Source organism: Musca autumnalis, unplaced genomic scaffold (assembly GCF_047663935.1).
Source record: "Musca autumnalis isolate F117 unplaced genomic scaffold, ASM4766393v1 scaffold_1, whole genome shotgun sequence".
Lineage (NCBI taxonomy): Eukaryota > Metazoa > Arthropoda > Insecta > Diptera > Muscidae > Musca > Musca autumnalis.
In genome coordinates, this window is record NW_027411644.1 from 82,860,212 (window position 1) to 82,884,086 (window position 23,875).

At 35.6% G+C, this 23,875-nt stretch overlaps 1 protein-coding gene across 3 annotated transcripts in view; it reads right to left on the minus strand.

Annotated features, from left to right (window-relative positions):
* Window positions 1–6,120: 6,120 nt before the first annotated feature.
* LOC141402086 (uncharacterized) overlaps window positions 6,121–23,875 on the minus strand; it is a 47,436-nt gene continuing 29,681 nt past the window's right edge. Inside the window, exons 4-6 of one of the 3 annotated variants that reach the window (XR_012412520.1) lie at window positions 20,033–21,801; window positions 12,943–18,800; window positions 6,121–12,891 (exon numbers count right to left, since the gene is read on the minus strand). Coding sequence is in view for 2 of the 3 variants with exons in the window: in XM_073982762.1 (XP_073838863.1) it covers window positions 18,716–18,800; window positions 20,033–21,801 (1,854 nt within the window). In the remaining variant the exon portion in view is untranslated. Of the gene's footprint in view, window positions 18,801–20,032; window positions 21,802–23,875 lie in introns of all 3 variants that reach the window. The other 2 variants (XM_073982774.1, XM_073982762.1) reach the window with 2 other exon arrangements.

Here is a 23,875-nt window from a genome sequence, read left to right on the forward strand (position 1 = left end):
TCAATTTATGTATATATTTTTGTTTTTTCTTCATCTTCTTCTACCTTGATCTCAGTGCGTTAACACAGAGTTTCAAAATGTTCTTTCATTTCATATAATTTTTTTATTATGTTATATTTTTAATTTTTTTGTTTTTATACTCTTTGGATTTAAATCAAATAAGATTTACAATATCATCATCAGTATGCTTAATTAATACATACATATATAACTATATATATGTATATTTACTATACTTATTTATTTTTTTAATTATTTTTTGTTTTGTTTTCAATTTAAATTTTTCATTTACTTTGAACATATTTTAACTACATATAATTAGATTAATATATATAATCGTATATATATTTGTTATTGTGTTTTTTGTTGTGTATATATTTTTTGCATAGGGATTTAATTTCGCTTTAAGTTTTTTATTTAGAATTAAAATAATTATTTCTTTTACACGATAGCAAAGGGACTGAACAGTTGAGGCCAATGAAACATTTATAGCTCTGTTCCTTTACGTGCAAGAATCTTCAAGTTTTACCACTTTTTACTCGAAAAGCGTTCCTTTACTTCGGACACCATACAATTCCTATGGGAGTAGTTTTCAACTTTTACTACTTTTGCCGGTTTTACCATTTCCAAAAGTAAAGGAACAGACCATATGAGATTTCTTTTGGAAATGAGCGTTTAGTTATTTCATCAGTTGCTAAAATTCAGTCTACACATAAAATTTGTTTACATTTTACTTGTCATGGCTACCTTTTGTAGGAGATTTCATTCACAATAGCGCATTTTAAAGGCTAGTCGATGATCAGCTGTTTTTACGCAATGGCCTAATTATAATTTGGCCATGATCGATATAGAATAGTTTATTATAACATGATTAATAGCACTAGTGTGAAATCCATTATAGGCAAATGTAAAGATCGGAATATGTTGAAGCAAACAAAGGCGAACATGTACAAGTATTTCAATTGGTGATATTCAGTGAATTCTATTTAACCCTTGTTATCCCCCAATCTTTTCAGTCCCCGTGCTGTGTTTTTGTGTTTTGTTTCCTCCTTTTATTTATTTATTAATTAATAATTTTATTTCTCCTCTGGATTTTAGTTGTGTTTTTTTATTTCTTTTAAAAATTATTTAAGGTACTAAATATATATTTTGAAAAATAAATACATACGTTTGGTTTCTGTTTTCAAAATTTAATTTTCAGTTAAGTCATTTGATTTATTTTCTATAAATTATTAAAGTTTTATTTTTTAGCAAAAAAAGTAAATCGTTTTTCTTTAAATATTTGATTTTATTTGTTTTAAACTATAAATACATAAGTATATAATGTTTTTGTTTTTTTTTTTTTTTTTTTGTCAATAATAATTCGTTGGTTTATTTTGAAAGACAAAGATTTATTGTGTATTCAATTGTTTTTATTTTTTCTTGTATTAAAGTTCAGTCTAAATTAGAAAGAATTGAGCCAAAATTGTTCTTGTGATTGGTGGTGGTTGGTTGGTATAACAGGGAGCGAGGATAGAAGTTTTTTATAGTTATTGTTAAACTTAAAATAATATTTATTTATAATAATTTTTCCAAAAAAGAAATGCCCAAAAACTACCAGCTAAAAATAATGATTAAAAAATAACATTACACCTTATAATATTAAATATAAATAATAAAAAACTCACAATTTGTACAGGAAAAACTTCTTATATAATAACCATTTCCAGTATTTAGAATTATCTTTGGAGTTAGAAAACAATAAACAAACGAATAAAAATATTGTGCGTAGCATTATAGTACATATATTGTTATATATAAATAATTAATCATTATATAATAAAATTGTAATTTCCAACTTGTTTACATGTATTGAAGATTTGACCCAAAGGGAAACTTAAGAAGAAGAAAACTTAATGAATTCTTTATGCTTATGAAATGCGACTCATATGGAAGATAGCTTTGTCTGACCTCCTTTGAAAAATATTCTCTTCAGATCATCAATATGTTCCATATTTGTCGCCTACAACGAATACCTTCAATTTGTCTGCAAATCTCTTATTTCTGGTAATCTTTATAAAGTTCAAATCGTACACAATACTTCTTCCTTATCTTGTGGTGTAGAGACTCTACCTTGACAGCATCACATTAATAAGTAATACCAAAATTAAAAAAAAGAAATCAATACCACGACGGTTTATCTGCCACCTCGACAATTATGTGTGCTGAACGTATGATAAATAGCTGTACTCCAAGGTTATAGGCCCTATATAAGCCCACGTTTGAAAGTTCATAGCCGTCTGGTCGTGGGGGACTTTAATGTTCATCCTGAGTTATGGCATTCGGTCTTCGGAAATGACTAGAGGGGTAAGTGCGGGCTGAGCTGATGGATAGCTCTACGTTTTACACGATCAATGAGAACACCCCTAACAGAATGAGAGGACAGGGTGTCACAGTTCGCCAGACATAACCATCGTGTCACCAGGGTTTTCTTTGATCAGACCATCACCATAATTGTCTCCATCAGAAGACCGCCCGATTCTATAACATCGAATTATTCCATTTGAAATTCGAATTATTCCATTTGAAATTCGAATTATTCCATTTGTAATTCGAATTATTCCATTTGTAACTCGAATTATTTTATTTTTAATTCGAAAAATTTTATTTGAAATTACAAAGGAAATCATTCGAATTACAAATGAAATCATTCGAATTACAAATGGAATAATTCGAATTACAAATGAAATCATTCGAATTACAAATGGAATAATTCGAATTACAAATGAAATCATTCGAATTACAAATGGAATAATTCGAATTACAAATGGAATAATTTAAATTTCAAATGGAATAATTCGAATTACAAATGGAATAATTCGAATTACAAATGGAATAATTCGAATTACATATGGAATTATTCAAATTTCAAATGGAATAATTCGAATTACAAATGGAATATTTCGAATTACAAATGGAATATTTCGAATTACAAATTAAATAATTCGAATTACAAATGGAATTCTCGAATTACAAATGAAATGTTACGAATTACAAATAGAATTCTCGAATTACAATTAAAATAATTCGAATTACATCTGAAAAAAGTGTAGAAGGTAACTGGTTGGTCGGTGAGCGTAAGCGGAACAAGTCATTAAATCATCTGAAGAGTTGCAATATTGGAGCCGGAATAAGTGAATTGTGGGCAACGGTTAAGTTATTCTCGAACACTGGTAAGAAGGAAGATAGGACCTCGGTCACGTTTGGTGACGTTTCGCAGACTGATCCGAAAAGGTGCGCAAGTTATTTTAGTCGACAGTTTGTCGAGCACCCTGGGAGTGACAGGGCAAAGAGAAGAGTACTACGTCGCATTAAGTCTCTTCCCCTCTCTGGAGGATGAAGCACCACAATTTACAATGGATGATGTTGGTAATTCTTGAAAAGCTGGATGAGCCGGGATTGGAGTATCATACTAAAGTTCTCAACCTGTCGCTAGCCACCCACATCGTTTCCGAAGTCAGGAAAATGGGCATGTTGGTCCCGCTACTGAAGTCAGGTGAGGATGCCAGCAAAGGTGAATCGTACAGACCGATTTTGCTTTTATCGCCCGTAGCAAAGACCTTTGAGGCTTTAGTCCTCTTCAGCATCAGAAATAGCCGGTCATCAGCATGGGTTCCGTAGGCAGCACAGCACGGCAATATCATTGCGTGCCATTGAGATCGTAACGTATGCAGATGATTGTTGTTGTAGCAGCATAGATGCTGGGTTGGCAACCGCTGGCCGAAACCCTTTCGGTTTCGGATCAATCCGGTACAAAGAAACTGCTGTCGTGCGATGATTGTACGATCGGCGTCAGGTACCTTCCTTGATGTCATTTATGAAAGGCTGGTCTTACGACATTTTTCCACTCGAGGAATATGCAAATATTCGCCACTAAATCTACGGCCACTCTGTTCACCACATGGACGGCAGAGGTGAGAACAGACTTGAATGTCATGGTCGATGGTAGCAGAATTCCGACCACAAACTACCCCAAGATTCTGAATTCACATTCGACAGCATTTTCACGTGGTCCGCGCATGCTGGGATTTTGTGTGGGAGGTACCCGAAGGAGTGGATAAATATAGTTCATATTCTAACCTGATATATATCTGGTAAATAAAGTATGGACCAAATTGGTCACTCTCTTCAAGAGTTATCGTGCGCACAATTTTTCCAAACATGTTTGAACTTTTGTGGGGGAGGTACCTGAAGGAGTGGACCGAACTTAAACTAAGTTTGGACAAAATCGTACGAAGGCCAAATTTTGGACCGAATCGGTTGATCCGTTCAAGAGCTATCTTGCGCTCCAACAACTACACACGGTGTCATAGGTGTTTTTTTGCACCTTTCAGGCTATGTTCTCAGGAAGTATGGGCATGGTCCTGATGAAACTTGTACCGCCGTATGGGGACAGTGAATACAAGTTGTTACAACAAAAATCAACGCGATTCGAGGGCAGATCCTAAACTGAACTTTACCGCAATTTTGTGTGGGAGGAACCCGAAGGAGTGGACCGATGGAATATCCACCACGTTTTGATGGAATATCCACCACATTGACGCATCCTTCAGGTGCTATAGTCAACCGATTGGCGATAGCGAACTCAAGCCATAAATGGCTACAGATGCAATAAAGTCCTAAACCAACATCCACCCGAAATTACGGATATTGAGCAGCTTCTGTCAAGGCAAACTGTACTACACAACCAAAATCCGGTTTCAGTAACATTTTTAACTCCTCAGCATCTTTGCAACTTCCCGTCCGGCCCCATGAATCATCTTCCTATTGATTTGTAGTTACAGCCAACTTATGTCGCCAACTTAATTTTTCTAGGCAATCGCGTTCCTTCCGGAAAAACTTTGTTTGGAGTATGTGAAAATTAATATTTGTTGTTGTCCTTTAAGGAAATCCAGTAAAGTGTACTCTTAAAGTACACATATGTATGTCCAATGACATGGCTATCATCGCTGACCTAAATAAAATGGTCATTAACTCCCTTAGCCCAATGTTAAGTCATTCCACCTAACCTCCTTTGGCTTTAAAAGCCATACTTTTCTTTGAATATTTAAATGCAATTTAAATTTTATAAAAAAAAAAAACAAAAATATTTTAGATTCACATTGGCAGTTTGGTTGAGATGTGTATTACTATATTAGTTGTAAAGTAATTCATATTAATTTCAGTTTTTGTTGTTTTATATTTTAAAACAGCAAGTTTGTTAAAGTGGTTTGGAGAAACGTCTATTGTTTCGGATATCACCACATATCCTCATCACTTCTCACTCTGTTTTTTTGTTATTGAAACAAAAATACTCTTCCCAAATTCTACATTGGCTCGGACATTAGAATAAGTTAACTTGAAACTTGTTGTTTTAAAATCTAAAACAAGAAAACTGAATAAATCAGCTTAATTACTTTACAAATAACAAATTACTTTGCAATAACAAATTATAAAAAAAGAATAATAATTTTTGTGTGTAAATGCTGATTTTTGTCTTAAATTAAATTAAATAACAAAAAATTTGGTTTATCCAACACGAATCGGACTTATTCATTGCCAAACATACATCTATCTTAAACCCTTTGCTAAATCCTTGACTTACTAACTGATCAATTGGAATGTAATGGGAATTTAAATGGGGGGGTAATGGAATAGAAGGATCTTTTGTTTGTTTCTTTGTGGTTACTTTCTTCTTTTCTATTAAATGCTTATAATTCAGTGTTCATCATTTCTGGTGGTAGTGGTGGTTGATTGTTGATTACAATTGCTATTAAATTCAATACTCATTTTATTTTATTTATTTTGTTATTTTGGTTTTGTATCATTTTGAAATATTCTATTTGAATATGTATGTAATTTGGGTTTGTTTGTATGTATGTTGCAAGTATGTACGTATGAGTTATGTTCGTTCGTTTGGTTTGTTTCTTTACTGATCTGTTTTTTAATTACAATTGCTAATTTTAGTTTCTATTTTAAGGAGTTCCTTTCTTTATTACATATTTTATAGCCTACTTTTAGGGGGAATTTTTGTTTACTTGTTATTCTCAAATATTGTTGTATTTCTTCTTGTTCTTGTTGTAGTAGATAATGTAATACATATTTTTTTCTTTTTTATATATTTCCATTTTATTATTAAATTCTATGGGAGATTGCTTTTGGTTTTCTTATTTTGTTATGTTGTGTGGGTGTGTGTGAGAGAGAGTTTGGTTTGAGAAGTTTTTAACAATTACCGCTGTTTAATGTGTAGAAAATTATAGACACACTGCTATATAGTAAAAATGTATCACCAGAGTAATATTATCCTGAAACATGCATCCCGGTGACTTAAGCAGTGAAGTTTCTTTGTACGCTATAATAAACCAAGGTAATACAACATGGATGACTGGTCAGCCCATGGTACAACCAATTATCGTCAGCCATAACTCTCACTTTCATAAGGGCAAAAATGAATTTTATGACAGCCTAGAGCCATGTTCCCCACCATCCTAAAGTTTGTCAGAATACCGAAATGATATTGGAGGTAAGTGTAGCGGTCTGAACAGTCCAAAGATACAGGTCGGGGTCAAAAGATACGGTAGGTGATGATACGGTCCACTGAATTTCACTTTAATATGTCAAACCCCAGGGTTTATCTTGGTCTCTATTTTATCTCAAAGGGGTCGATTATGGATTGCAACCCAACGGCTTTTTATTTTTATTCGTAAAGATATGGCGTTTTTTTTTTAAATATGGCAAAGAGAAGTAGCACGCATCCTATGTATCCTATTTTTACCTGTAGACTTCCTGAAAATTTCAGGAAAATCGGTTCAGTAGTTTTGTTGATGTAACATATTTTAAAAAGCGGGCGTGGTTAAGTCTTTGGTTCCAAAAAAAGTATGTAAGGTCGGATACACAATCACAATTGTCTCGTAAATTTATTTCCAAACCGATACATTCGTAATTATTGCAAATATACAGCCTTATTATAGATTTTCACTAGTGAAAAATTTCGCAAGTGAAACAATTTTCCCTTTCACTTTCTCGCCTTATCGCGGCGGTCCATAGGGGAGATGGAAAAAAACGAAAAAGAGATAAACAAAAAAGATAAAACCTTAGATAACTTTTAGTGTCGCCATGCTGTAGTTTTCCGTGGGCTGTTTGGGGATGTTCGTGGGACATACACATTTTTTGCTTTCCCATAAAAAAATAAGCGATAACAACAAATTTGGCAACTCTACACAGTAAATCTGTGGTGGTGTTTTCATGTAATAAACGAGTGTGTGCGCATTTTTCGTTTACTTTGCATTCGTGGCTATTCATGTGGAAATAAAAATTGAGTTTCATATTTTATCAATAACTAAATGCATTAAAATCGTATCGTATTTAAGAAGCGAGCTTAATGTCATTTTTGTTTTAAATATTGCAAAATATGAAGTTTTTATTTATATTTTTGCCCAATTCCCAATCAATTTATTTGCGATTTTTTTCACAAACATTTTTCGCTCTCCCTTTTGATTGTGATAGCTATTTTTCACACTTGGCGGATTTTTTTCCCCTTCCGACCTTCACTATGATAAGTCGAAGAGGGAAAGGGAAAAAATTCACGGGGAATTGTCGTTCATGATAAGGCCAATAGTATTTTTAAAGAAATAGGGTACAGGGGAAGTACCCCGCACCTTCCCAAATTCAACAAATTATGTAGCCTATTTTCACCGTTGGCCAACCCTGTACATTCCCTGACAATTTTAGGAAAATTGGTTGAGTAGTTTTTGTAGAAAAGATAAAAATTTAAAATTGAAAAAGTGGCCGTAAAAGTGGGCTTGGTCAAATTTTCATTGCATAAAAACCTAAAAAGAATTATCCAAATCGGTCCAGCCGTTCTCAACTGATGCCATTACCAATAAACGAGATTTGATTTTTATTTATAAAGATTTTTGCTCGCATTAAGCGCTCTTCTCTTCCTTCTTTTTAGTTCACGTATTTGACCCTATGGTGCCATGTTCAGAACCAAATCAGTTGTGTAGACTTTGTCTACTATTTTCCAAAAAACGATTTTTCAAAATTCCGCGATTATTTTTATACCCTCAGCATTTATGCTAACGAGGGTATATACACTTCAGTACGGGCAAAATGTGCCTCATCGAAATAATGGTTTAAGACCCCAAGTATGTTTGGACGAAATGTGTTTCAGACAGTTTGGAGTTGATTTAGCAATGTCCGTCCGTCTGTCTGTCTGGCTGGTGCGCACGATAACTTTCGAACGGAGCGACCGATTCGGTCCAAAATGTGGCTTTCGTAATATTTTGTCCAAACTTAGTTTAAGTTCGAAGATGGGTTATATCGGTCCACGGTACCTCCCTCACAAAAGTTCGGAAATGTTTGGAAAATTTGTGCGCACGATAACTCTTGAAAGGAGTAATCGATTTGCTCCACACTTTGCAAATCGTGAAATTTGTACCATACTTAGATGAGGTTCCAATATGGACTCAATCGGTCCACTCCTTCGGGTACCTCCCACACAACATTTCGGAAAAGTTCAGTTTAGGACCTGCTCACAAATCGCTTTGATTTTTGTTGTAGCAACTTGTATTCACTGCCCCCCATATAACGGTATAAGTTTCATCAGGAGCAAGTCCATACTTCCTGTGAAAATAGCCTGAATGGTAAAAAAGCACTATGACACCGTGTGTAGTGGTTGGAGTGCAAGATAACTCTCAAACGGATCTGCCGATTCGGTCCACAATTTGGTCTTTGTAATATTTTGTCAAAACAAAGTTTAAGTTTGTAGATAAGCCATATCGGTCCACTCCATCAGGTACCTTTCCCACAAAAGTTCAAAAATGTTCGGAAAAATTGTGCGCAGGATAGCTCTTGATGGGAGTGACCGATTGGGTCCATACTTTAGACATCCTAAAATATCTACCAGATATTGATCAGGTTCGAATATGGACTATATTTTTCCACTCCTTCGGGTACTTCCCACACAAAATTTTGGATAAATTCACTTTAAGACCTGCTTTCGAATCACTTTGATATTTGTTGAAGCAACTTGCATTCGCTGCCTCAATTACGGCGGTAAAAGTTTTTTCAGGGACAAGTCCATACTTCTTAAGAAAACAGCCCGAAAGATGTAAAAAAATCCCCTATGGCAACATATGCATGTAGTGGCTGAATGGCTAGAACCGAATGCTGCGTTCGTCCGCACTTTGGATATTGTAATATTTCTTCGAATATTAGATGAAATTCGAAGGTGGTGCTTATAGGTCCACTCCTTCCGGTACCTCCCCCACAAAAGTTCAAAAATATTCGCTAAAATGGTACACGCGATTTCTCATGGACGTAGCAACCAAACATTGGACCTCTAAATATTGTCGAAACTAAGTTTATGTTCAAATTTGAGCCATATCCGTCCAATCCTTGTGGTACCACCCACACAAATGTTCAACATTTTTGTGCGGTTCGAGGATCCTTTGGACATTTTTACCGAATGCTTTTCCTGTGGCCCTGTTTACAGCGATATTATGTTTTTCGTAGCTTTAATCCTATCCATACTTTTGTCGCTACATACGCCCAAAATTTTGAAAACTCCCCTAAATACATAAGTTTTTTTTTTTGGGAAAAAGTATATCAATCCACACAGGCTGAGGGTATATCTCTGTCGGCAAAGCCGACTGATACTCTCTTACTTGTTGCTTAGTTAATTTATAAAATTTAGTCACTTTTTATTGATACTTTGGGTGCCACCGTGGTGCAATGGTAAGCACACCCGCCTTGCACGCTAAAGGTCGTGGGTTCGATTCCCAGGCCAGGCAACATCAAAAAATTTTCAACAGTGGCAAAACACCCCTCAGTGATGCTGGCGACATTTCCTGAGTATTTCAGCCATGAAAAACTTCTCTACAAGTGGTGTCTTAGGACACGCCGTTCGGACTCGGCAATAAACAGTAGGTCCCATATCATTGAGCTAATATGAATCGGGGTGCACTCATTGATATGAGAGAAGTCTCCCTTGTCCCATCTGGGATGTTTGTGGAACAATTATAGTAACTTTTTAAAGACATTATAGCGATTGATTGCCACGAATTCTCCTTCGCGAATTTAGGAATTAATCCTTAATAAAACACGTGGGATGATAAGCGAAAGCTTAACAGAGCGCAGTTATGTCAAATTTTTTATAGCCCGTAGGCATGATTAACTATAGTAATTTATGTCACAATTACCTAGGTAGTGGTATCACACCAGCTCACAGAGGACGAAATCATTGATCTAGCGGCGCGAAAGTAAAAAAATCAAAGTATAAAATTGCGAAATGTTTTCCATTATATCGATTACACACTCTGCTGACTAAGATTTTGTTTTTACTTTTTTGTTGTTGTAAATGTTCACTCAGTTATTCAGTGTCAAGTGCAAGAAATTTTGACGGATCAGATTTTAATAAAATTGTTGCTAAAAACCCGATCTACTATTTGTTTAATTGTTAAATAAATTTGTAATAAAACTAAACAAAGTTTATTTTTTATTGATAGGGGAGGGTTTAAGTTAAATTAAAATAAAATGTTTGAGGCCTGAAGTTACATAGTTATAAAGCAATAAATTTTCAAAAATTATTATTTTTTGTATGTTTTTAGTGCAATATACTTTTGTTGGATGGAGCGTAACTACAAAGGTCCACCGATGTTCGGTCCAGTTATTTTTTTTTTATTAATTAAATTGGACTCCCTAGATTCCGAATAACCAAAATTTAGCTGCAAATCTTGCTGATAAATGGTCTTGAAAAATAGCTTAAATCCTCAAAATACCCAAAATCTGTCGGTACGGTTATATGGGGCTATATCAAAATGTAGACCTATGTTCGCAATTTTTGGTGAAGAATTTTTGTGTCCACTGGGAACCCCAAATACCAAATTACACCTAATTTGGTCGGAAAATGTAGCTTTAAATCCCCAAACTACTGAAAGTCGCGAGGTACCTTAAAAGGGGCCTATACCCAAACGTGGACCTATGTCCACAATTTTTGGTGAAAAGGTTTAGTGATCACTAGGAACCCTAAGTACCAAATTACAACTAATTTGGAAGGAAAAGGTGGCTTAAATCCTCAAAATATCGAATATCAGGAGGTACCGTTATATGGGTGCTATACCAAAATATGTTGTTCATATTTAGTCCATAATTACCCACAGACACAGATTGAGTTTGTGCCAAATTTCAGAAAGATATCTTCATTCGTTTCCAAATTATTAATTTCGCGCCGCTAGATATGTGGTTTCGACCACTGTGCAGCTGTTCGAATATGAAAGGTCATATCCCTTTATAAAAAATTATATTTGTTGTAATTTCCCCAACAACATAAAGAAATTTTTAACATAACATATTCAAAATTTTACGATACCACTACCTGGGTAATTGTGTCATGCCCAAAACTGATCGTTGTTGTGTGCAACACAAAGAGAAATGGAACAAGAGAAATTTTCGGACGTCAATGCCAAACGCAAAATTGTATCCAAACTTTGGATGTGTTTACAGCTTTAGTGAGATACTCGACTCCCGGCACATCCAGCTGTTTCAGCATTACCATGGAGATTCCATCAGGAGCCAACGATTTGGATCATTTAACGTTCCAGTAGTGTAACTCATTTTTCGAGTTATCGACAAATACCGGTAAAATTAAAATGCTTATAATTTCGGTAATTAACGAAAATTCTCGGCAAGTTAACAACCAAAATAAAGCTGTTGTTAAATCCTACCGACAGCAACAGTGCTGTCAACGTTTATTGATACTTTTCATTCATAATTTTGCGTTTAAATGTTACCGATTTTTGTCGGTAAATCAAAAAATGAGTTACAGAATTCCACTACTGATGACATTCGCAAAATCACCCATTCTACATTGTGGTGGTTCATTCGCGGCAGGAAGATATCTAATGCGATAAAGTACACAATCGGTGTAATGTTCTGCTGCTCGTGAGCATAGGAAATTATGGGGTCGATCATCGATAACAATTATCGTTGAGTGGCGTTGCCAGTTGTCAAAATTGATCCACGTATGGCAACTCTCAACTGAAGTTGCGAATCTCAGTTGACGAAGCGGCTGTTTTTCAGCAACCACAAATTTTCAGTTGCAGTGAACATTTTTGAAGAAACAAGAAATAAAATAGAAGAAAAATAAACATTAATTTTGTGTATCAATATGGTGAAAATAACTACAAAGCAACAGTTCGAAATATTAATTGACAAACTGAGTGAAAATTCAAACTTAGCCCAAGGAGTTCGGGAGTTTTGGTGAAACCAAAGCCACAGCGGATCAAGCGTGGAGGTCCATTTCGGACAGTTTAAACAGCCATGAACCTCCAACACGAACACCTGAAGAGTGGCAGAGTCTGGATTCACTTTAAAGCAAAGTTGAAAAAAAGGCCTCAAAAAAAATAAACTTCAACGACACTGATGGTGGTCCATCACAATAAGTGAATTTATCGCCTTTGGAGCGGACAGCAGCAAATCTTTTTCAAATGAATTTGGTGACAAATACAGTAGGTTCAGTTTAAGTACAAATGACGAACATCCTCCTAATTACACCAGGGAATTTCGTTTTTTAATAAAAATGGTTTTTATTTTGCTTTTTTCCTCCTCTGTCAACTTCGAAACACACAATTTGTCCTCTATCAAGTGTGCAACTTCCTTCAATACTCTCGACAATGTAGACTGAGCCATGCAATTGTTGAAATCATTGCCATGGGACTTTTGGAAACTTCCGTCCTCAAAGAATCGCAACGCTGCGCACACCTTTAAAAGTGGGGGTATTGCTCTTGATCTGTAACTTACTTTGAAGTCATCCTTTAACGTTTCCACAACGTAAACTACGGCATGCTTGGCAATCGAAAATACGCCTTAAACCTGAAATAATTTACTGATTATACAGATCTTTCCACATGATCATCAGCTTACAGTGCAGATGGCAATTCCAATGGATTCGACTTGTCCCTCAAATTTCTTCTAATAGATGCAATGTCCTGTACATTTTCTTCATCATCAAAAAATAATTCCACCGAACTTATCATTTTTTGTAAAACTTGACGATCCGAAGATTCAATGGGCAGGTTATATTCCAATCTTGGGTTGTTTTCCAAATTTGCTCGAAAACTCAGCCAAAATATTAAAATATTGTCCAGAATACACAAAATAGTTATCCAAAGCGCAATTATTTTTAAAATGTTTTTTTTTTTTTTTTTTTTTTTTGGCGAATAGAGGTCACATGTTTGAAAAGCACTGTTGAGTTGACATTTATGGTACAACATTTCGTCTCAGTCGCGCAGACAACTGACAACGCAACTCCAGTTTAGTGGCAATACAAGATAGACCCATATGTCTGCGTATGTATTGGTGCCCATGGCTGCTGTAGAGCATGTACTCTTGCCGCCAAGATATTTTGACTTTAGAATGTTTAAACTTGGTGACTTCCTAGAAAATATTAGAATCGCAAAGTGCTAAAAACCGTACACTATTTGTATGTATGAGGATCTGTAAATCATAAAAGTAACATATGTGTGAATGACATGATACTGATAGTGGTGAATGGTGAATGGTATTTAAACACTTACATATTGATTTTGGGGGTTTGGTTTTTTGGTTGGCATGGTTTTGCAACACATATTGTTGTTGTTTTTGTTGTAAATGCTTGTATTTATTTTTTATTGTGTGTTTAGTTTCTTTGTAGTGTGGTTTTGTAATAATACAATTATTTATTATTATTTGTTTTATTTTATTTTGTGCTAAAAAGTTTTATTTGGTCTTTAGTTTAAATACATTAAGAAAAAAATATATGTATATTAATTGTATGTATATTTTAAATTGGTAAAGAAAAAAAGATATTAAGATATACATTGTGACGTTTATTTTCGTTTGGGTTTTTTTGGCTTTTCATGTTTTTTTTTTTTTTTTTGTGGTTTTGTTTTACTGTCTTTTAGCAATTGAAAATGAGCAAAATATTTTTGGTTGGAGATTCTTAATTATTTTTTTTTTTTGTTATGGCAGAGTGGTTAAATGGGATGTGGGCGGGGATGGTGGTTAATTCTTATTTTATCTTAGTCGCATATGGTTAAGTCTTTGTGAGTGTTTTTTGGTGTGAGTTTTGTTAGTATTTTCTTTAAATATTGTTTTGAATTTTCAAAAAACATTTAAATGTGTGATTTTTTGGGATGTTAGTCTGTCTATATCGTAGGTTATGTTATTATTCTATTTTTGTTCTTGTCTTTTTTACAGTTATATTTTTTGTACATTTAAAATAACATTTTTATTATTTTCATTTGTTTTTCTTTCTTTTTAAAACTATAAAGCAACCGCTCCTTCATTCTATCAATTGTTCCATTTTCTGGTCACAGTGTTTTTTATAAATCAAACAAAAATTTGTAAATAGTTATGGATATTTTGAAAGAACATTGGGGTTATTCTGAGCGTAAATTCCCCGTAAGTTTTCTCACCTTCTCATTTAAGTTGAAACGGCGTAAAGACAAAACTCACGGGGAATTCCCCTTCAGAATAACGGCCTATATTTCCACAAAGCCTGGAGAATTTTAGATCTTTTGCGGGTACAAGGACTAGGAGTACAATGTATCCACATTGCCAATAAAAAGTAAATTCAATTGTTCATAAATATTTTCAAACTTCTTTGCTTTTAAACCACTGCGAAAAACTGTTTAGTTTGTCTGTCTATGTGTTTGGTATTTCTGTATACTTTTTTACATTGAATTTCTTGATTTAAGCTAAAGAACATTGGTTCAGTTTTTTTGGTATTATTTTAATATGGCTAACAATCTATTCTGTTTCATGTAACCGGATGTATTAACTTAATTTATACACTGTGTGTGGGGGGAAATATTTTTTGGAGAAGTTTGCTACGCCCTCCCAGTCGAGGGCAGTTAACGAAAATCAATGTTGCAGACGTCATCCGAATCGCCTAATCACCCAAAGCGTTGGGCCCACACGGAATCTCAATGGTAATGCTTAAGCAACTGAATGAACAACAAGTGTCCTCAATCTATCGTTAGCCACACATATTGTACCACAAGCCTGGAAAGTTGGCAGGTTAGGCCCGCTACAGAAGCCAGAAAAAGGTTGCCAGCAGAGACAATAGTACAGACCGATCTCTCTCTCTCGTCGACAATAGCAAAGATTCATGGGGCACTACTACTCCCCATGATGGGAAGCAGTTTTCCAGTTGCCCATCATGAACATGGATTCCGGAAAATGCACAGTATCACAGTAGTATTACCCGCCGCCATATCCACACATATCAGTTGAGGACTAAACCAGAACAGGCCGTGCAACCCAACAGTTATGATAGCTCTGGTCCTATGAGAGGCCTTCGATACCGTAAACCATACCAAGCTGTTCGAGGATGTTCGAAACTGGAGGGTGTTTGGATAATCAACTATATGTGTGGACTCCAGTAGTTTGTGGGATTCAGAAGCATGAAATCCAAAACCCGTGCAGTGAAACAGGGAGATCGCCAAGGCGGGGTGATAACTCTGGAACGGTTTAACCACTACCTTTCTGAAATTCCACATCCTCCAAAAGGCATCGAGATCGCAATGTAGCGGACGATTGTACGATCTTAGCGTCTGGTCCTATCGTCGATGACATATGTGATAGGTTAAATGTCTACATAACTGACCTAGTGCAGTTCTTACATCTGAGGAGTATGAAAATATCCGCCGCTAAATCCACTGCCACACTGTTCACCATCTAGAAGGCTCTCCCTGAACATATTGGTCGATGGTGTCCTGATTTCCACCACTAACTACCCCAAAATATTAGATATAACGTTTGATAGCATGTTTATGTCGTCAGAAGTAGTAACAAAATACTCAAGTCGCTGGCAGGCAGCAATTGAGGTGCTGACAAAGGAACCTTATTGACTTCTTACAAAGCAATAAGCCGGTCGGTGGTAAGCTATGCTGCACCAGCGTGGTATGCAAATGTTGAGAGGATGCGGCAACATGGTGCCTCCTTATGACACCATTGGACCATCTTCATGAGGAAACGAAGAATTTATCGGTACATCAGCACAGCAGGACGTTGTCGATGCAATACCTGCTTGGGGTGTTATCACACTAAGTGGACAGGCATCCCCCAACCAAACAAGTCAGGAGAGATCGCATCAAAGTATGATGGACGGGTTATTCGATGCTATTGAATATATATATATATATATATATATATATATATATATATATATATATATAAGGTGTAATAGTTGGGGTGGAAGAAGAAGACAAACGCTCGACCACAGCAGCTAATCTTAGTGAGCTTAAACCAAACCGTTTTGAACTAATGTGCTATCTTTTTAATTTCGTCAATTCAGGCCATGCAGGAGCTAAAAATCAGCTTACACCTGCATCTGGATGAAGTTAAATCAGCGTTGAATACTCTTAGGGTCTAGTTGCTGAGCCCGCTCCAAAGGTTATTCTTATTTCATCGGACGATGAAGCCCACACACCACCTACAACCTTTAAACGAGCCCGTAATGCACCCACAACGCTATCGCCCGATGTCAGGCCAAGGATCAGGGCCCCAGTTAACACCTCACAGCGACGGGGACTGCTTGACTTCTAGTGCGGTCTCTAATAAGCCGAATGGGCACCCAATTATACGGGAGAGGAATATCACCTTGGCTTCCCCCAGCAGCATCAACGTCGGCTGTACAGTCGGCGTGAATATTCTGGAGAGGGCGAAGACCGATGTTAAATTTGTCTGTGACGTTAGTTACCAGCGGAAGTTGACCGGAACTGTAGCCATATGTAAGTTTCAGATATTAGTGGAACACAAGGGGCACATTGTCGTCATCCCTAGACGCTAAAGACACCCCACCATAAGAATGGGGTGAAATGTGACGGCGATAATCCTTCCAGCCATTTTTGCCTACACCAATTATCAGTAATTGTGCCTAAAATTTAATAAAGTAATATGTCTATTTGACTTTAAGCTTTGCACTGGCGGACACAAATACTCACTGCATAGGAACCATTATCACAACAACGGAACACCATCAAACCACCGCCATCAATGGCTATGATGAGCACATATACTGTTGTTATGATATCTAGTTCCCGTTATTCCTCTAAGAAACATGTGATAGGGCGAACATGTTTAGAATTGACACATCCTATGCCAAGTGACTAATTTAAAAATTAACCTTAGACATCCTTCCTTAGAGTACTTATCCAGATCTCTAAGACCTGAATCTTGAAGAATCCTTCCTTGAACTGGTATCCATGTAGTAATTACGGTAGTTTTTTAGAATCCTTGCAGATCCTGATTGAGTTTTTATTAGGGTCTCTCGCTGACGTAGCCTCTTTGTATATCATACTTGAGTACTTATTAAGGTCTCTCGCAGACGTAGCCTTGCATATTCTTGATCCTGTTTCAGTACTTATTAGGGTCTCTTGCTTACGTAGCCTTGCATATACTGCTTGAGCACTTATTCTTATAGATTCTGCTTGAGTACTTATCAAAGTCTCTCGCATATAAACTCATCATGTAACCTTGTATGAATCATTCAGTATTCTGAGGACCAGAGTACTTAGCCGGGTCTTTGGCATTAGTACTTATCCATGTCTCGAGCCGGAGAACCCTCACCTAAATAAATTTCTTACGAACCCCGATGAACTTCTCCAGCCTAAGAGGTAACATGTCGTTACAGTGGCGCCCAAGCTGGAACAGAGAGTTAGACAGTGTTCGTAGTGGCGTATGTGCTTCTCTTTCTCTCTCACCCAAACAAATTTCTGTACGTTCCTTTGGACCAGAGATGGCCAGCAACACCAAATTCCTATGCCCGCGAGTTTAGTTTTTGGCCATCAATGCGTTGGACCCCGACGACCTACTCCAGCCTAACGGATAACTTGCCGTCACAGTGGCGCCCGAGCAGAGACATAGAAAGAGTTACACATAGTACGTATTGACGTGTATTGAATGAAATTATAGTGTGAAAAATTTTAAATGCGAGGTCGATAAAAGAAACATAAAATGGCTTTAATGGGAATATTCCGTATTACGACCAGCGTCGAGTGGTGTTGACAGTTGCGATTTTTACATTACGGATAGCAACAGTTGTCTGACTCGTCAAATTCTTTTGCCATAACGTTCATTTTCGGGCGAGCTAAAGGTACCGAATTGGCGGTAGATTTTCGTTGGGGTTACGTACCTCCATGGGCCACACACACTGTAATATTACTGTCAATTTGTTGTATTTCAAAACTTTTGCATTTTCAAAAATCTTTGTTCGCGCCTATGATTAGAGAATTGTGTGTTTATGTTTGTATGTATGCATGTGTATATGAACGTTATTCTCCTCTCTGCTCTTCTATGAACTATTTTTAAAAATTCATTATATATTTTTACTATTTCACTATGTTTTTTGTTGGTTTGTTTCTTTCATTCATTTGAAATATATTTTTTGTTTTGTTTTGCAAATGATACCACTGTTATTTTACTTGATTTTTGTTTTTAATTTAAATTTAACAACATCTATTTGTTTTTGTATAGAACTTTGGTATTCGTTTGGTTTTTTGTTTTGGTTTTTAAATTTAAATTTTTGTTTGCCTTAATTTAAACTTAAGCTGCTTACTTTTGTTTTTGTTTTCGGCTTGCCTGCTTTGTTGATTTGATGGCTTTATTTTCTTTCTAGCGTTTTTATTAAATACTAAAGAAAATGTGTTAAATCTCATTCATTGATATCCTCTTCGGATGATGAACTAGCAGCTGGTATAGTTGAAAACCATTGATCACGATTATTAGTTTTAACGGGGCTGGAAAGAGGAAGAAGACAAGGGAAGATTCAATAAAGTTAATAAAAGAATGCAATAATTGTTATTATTTGTAAAAAAAAAATTATTTTGGATTTAGTTTTCAAATAGAAAACTATAATAGGGAAATAATTTTCTTCTAGAAAAATATCACTGGTGATAATTTTCATATAGAAAATTATTGCTGATGATCATTTTGTTATAGAAAATATCATTGCTGATAATTTTCTTATAGAAAAATATTACTGGTGAACATTTTCGTATAAAAAATATTGCAGGTTATAATTTTGTTCGTATAGAAAAATATCACAGGTGATAATTTTATTATAGAAAAATAACACTGATAATAAGTTTCATAAAGAAAAATATCGCTGGTGATAATTTTCATATAGCAAAATATCACTGGTAATAATGTTTTTATAAAAAATATCACTGGTGATAATTTTCGTTTAGAAAACGATCACTTGTGATCATTTTCTTATATAAAAAATATCACTGGTGATAATTTTCTTATAGGAAAATATCACTGGTAAACATTTTCGTATAAAAAAAAATATTGCTGGTGATAATTTTCCTACAGGAAAATATCACTGGTGAAATTTTTCGTATAGAAAAATATCGCAGGTGATAATTTTATTATAGAAAAATAACACTGAAAATAATTTTCTTAAAGAAAAATATCACTGGTGATAATTTTCATATAGCAAAATATCACTGGTAATAATGTTTTTATGAAAAATATCACTGGTGATAATTTTCGTTTAGAAAACGATCACTTGTGATCATTTTCGTTTATAAAGTCATTTTAGTTTAGAAAAAATCACTGGTGATAATTTTCGTATAGAAAAATATCACTGGTGATAATTATCACATAGAAAAATATGACTGGTGACAATTTTCGTACAGAAAAATGTCATTGGTGATAATTTTCCTATAGAAAATATCACTGCTGTTAGTTTTCATATAGAAAAATATCACTGGTGATAATTTTCGTATACAAAAATATCACTGGTGATAATTTTCGTATACAAAAATATCTCTGGCAATAATGATTTTCGTATATATAAATATCACTGGTGATAATTTTCGTATAAAAAAAATCACGGATGATAATTTTTGTATGGATAATGGTGATAATTCTTTTATAGAAAAATATCATTGATAATAATCAGAGGATATTATTTTCCTATAACAAATGAAATTTCTCATTTTTTTTCTACAAAATCAATACTTACGCATTCTTTTTAGAATTTGTTGGCAATGTATGCGATATACGATAATATCCTGTATCCGGTTCCTCTTTACACTCCTCCAGCGATTTGCGTTGCAGTGTCATTGTCTCCTGGGGACCTCCACCAACATTTGTCAATGCTTCGGCATTTAAATAGTATTTAGAGCTTTGGGCTATTTTACAATTCTCACATTCGCTTAGATAATCATCATCCAAACTGGTATCGTTGGGTAGAAAATGTTCTTTGGGATTTAGACAGTTTTTGGATGTGGTACAAACAGGTAATTGCTTGGTTTCCTGTTGTGCTGAAGTCTGTTGGTTGGATTTTGATGATGCTGATGGTGAAAAGGGGGAGGTGGAACGTCCACCATTTATAGTTGTTGTATTATTACAACTGTTCGACGGAGAAGTAGTGGCAGCATTGTGAGAATGTTGTGGTGTAGCATTCAAATGAGAATCCTCTGGACAATAATTAACAGCCAATGTGGATGTTATAGTTTGAGTTTGCATATTATTAATATTGGTTGGCTGTTGTTGCTGCTGCTGATGTTGTTGTTGGGAATTGGCAGTGACAGATGAGGATGAAGAGGCACCATTTGACAATGTGGAAGAGGAATTGGCAGAATTGGAGGCAGAAGCATACTGCTGCTGCTGCTTTGGATAAGCTGGCATAGAACATTGCGAAACCGCATAATTGTTGGAGGACGTTGCTGTATTTGATGAATTACAATTGAGATTCGAGGGAGTTAGGCTGGAATTGTGTACATCGCGTTGTTTCGAACGTAATATCTTTGGCAGTGTAGTACTTTTTGACGTTGTTGCTGATGATGGCGACGATGATGATTGTGATCCGTGCATTTCATTTAAATACTGATGACTGTTGTAGGCGTTATCGGCGGCCAGGAAACCGCCGCCCACCACACTACTATTATAGCCATGATAGTTGTTGTTTTGCTCATTGCCCGTTGGCGGTAGACTTATGACAGATGGCACCTTGCTAACCACACTGTTTATGGTACTATTTAGCGACATCTTACCACCTCCCACATTCTTTGGCAGCGTGTATGTAACATTGTTTTGTAAAGGATAAAATGTTGAAGAGTTAATTTTACTGGTTGAACTGGTAAAGGAGGATGTGGTTGACGTAGTACTCAATGGTAGTGTCAATGATGGAGGTTGTATTTTCATAATGTGATCATGATGATCCTTGTTGCTGGACATTTGACTTCGATTCGATGGTGTAGATGTGCAGGTGGTGGTGGTGTTATTGGTGTTGGTTAAGCCAATAATAGCAGCCGATGGTGAAGTAGAAGAGGGCTTACTTAGTGTGTATATGGTTTGTACAGAGGTTGTGGAGGAGGAAGATGTTGCTGCTGCCAAATAAGAGGATGTGGAAGAGGGATTACTACTATTGATGTTGGAATAGGAGACGCCACTAGTGTTGTTCAAACAATTTGTAGATGTTGATGAGAAGGAGGAGGAGGTAGTGGTGTGACCATCATTATTCATTTTATGTGATGAACTATTTCGATGTGAAGAAGTATTTGTTGTTGCCGCTGTAGCGGCAGCGATCACATTAGTGTTGTTGTGTTGCTGTAGCTGTTGTTGGTGGTGGTTGTTGTGGTTATTGTGGCCCGAGGATGATGAACTCTTTAAATTCGTTAAACTTTTATGCAATTTCGGTGGTAATGCTGGATTCATTATATCATTATTATAGCCTTTCAGGTGATGTCCTGCTCCGTTACCATGTGCAAAACTTAAATAGGCATCAACCTTTTGTTGGCAGGTATAGGTTTTTCAATTAATTTAATTTACAAATGAACGAGCGAGCGCACACACACAAACATAAACGTTAATCCATCCATCCATTAAAACGTTCACAAAAAGAAAGTTTTAAGAAAAATGGTTTTTATTTTTTGGTTTAGCTTTGTTTTTCAGAAGTTTGTCTTTTTGTTTTTCTATTATTATTATTTTGCTTTTGTACAGTAGCAATAGAAGTAGTAGAAGAGAAATGATATAATTTTGTGGTGAATGGTTGTGGTTGGTGGTGGTAGTTGTGGTCGTGGTGGTTTGGTGGGGGAAACATAGAGAGGATGCATAGAGTAGTCTCTACTAATTTAATGAAATTTGTAGTGCAATAGGAAATGATGATTGTTATTGTCTGCGTAATGAGGTAATGTTCTGTAAAATTAAAAGTTGATGAATGGATTAAATAAACGAGAGACTCATTTAAGATGACAAAAAAAAACGAATATAAAATAGATATTTATTGTAATATGGACAAATGTCAGAAGACTTGTTTGCCAAAGGGTACAACAAGTCATCTGATACAATGTTTCTTTGTATATATGATGCAGTGAGTAAATAATAAAAATTAGTAAAATTTATTTTATATTTAACTTTTTTTGAGGTTATGATTCTTTTCAATTGACATATTTTTTGAGGTTATGTTAATCTTAGATATTTTTAGGAAGACAACGTAGTTGGCTATATTTTGGCTGGGCGTCACCATGATGCAATGGTAAGTTCACCCGCCTTACACACTGTATGCCCGGGTTCGATTCCCAGGCCAAGCAACACCACATTGTAAACTGAATCCACCATTTTGCTAAGTATTTGAGCCCTGTGCAACTTCTCTACAAATGGTGTCTTAAGACACGCCGTTCGGATTTTACTATAATAGTAGGTCCCGTATCATGGGGTTATTATATTTCGGGTTATATGGCAAAACCCAGCATTATTCTTGGTTCTTTTTTATCTCAACGCTCGCAGAGTAAAAAATAATATTTCTGCTAATGCGGTGCGTGTTTATCTACCCATATTTCATTAATTAAGGAAAGAAGAAATAGTCCCCAGCAAATTATTTAAGAGAATCGACCTCTAAATTCTCTTTGTTCGTCTCTTTACTAAGAGGATACAGTTTACGCGCTGCAATATACTATAAATTAGAACACCTCTGAATAGCTCATCTATTCAATAGAACACCCCTGAATAATCCTCTATTGAATATAACACATCTTAACCAATGCCGTTCGTTGGTATTGTTGAAGTTACGAAGTTTTTCGGCAATTCACACACACGACCCGAAAGCAATGAAAGAGCACACAAAAGAGAGCAAATGGTTTGATTTGTTTTCGTTCTGCAGCATGCGTGCATACAACGTTACTAACACACTGTCAAATGTTGTCAATACTCAGAATTTTGTGTCTCCTCTTCTTGGTCGGCAGTGCTCTAAACCATTGCCGACCAAGAAGAGGGCACACAAAATTCTCAATATTGGCAACTTTTGACAGTGTGTTAGTAAGGTTGTAAGCACGCATGCTGCAAAACAAAAACAAATCAAAACATTTGCTCTCTTTTGTGTTCTCTTTCGTTGCGTTCGGGTCGTGTGTGTGTGAATTGCCGAAAAACTTCGTAACTTCAACAAAACCAAAGAACGGCATTGCTCTAAACCAAGCATGGTCACATTTGGCACTGCGGTGCCGATGATTTTCGGCAATTTACACGCACACGACCCGAATGCACGGAAAGAGCGTATAAAAGAGAACAAATGTTTTGATTTGTTATTGTTTTATAGCTTGCGTGAATACAAACTTACTAACACACTGTTATAAGTTGCCAATATTTTGAATACGTTCACATTTTCTCCGTTCTCTTGTTGGTCATGTCTGCTCTAAACAGGTCTTCTATAGAATAGAAGACCCCCATAGAATAGAACAGCTCTGAAGAAGACCTCTATAGAATAGAACAATTGTGATCAGCTCGCCTTTGGAATAGAACCACTCTAAAGAGATCCTCTATGAAATAAAACACCTCTGAAGAGGTTTTCTATGGAAAAGAATGTGAA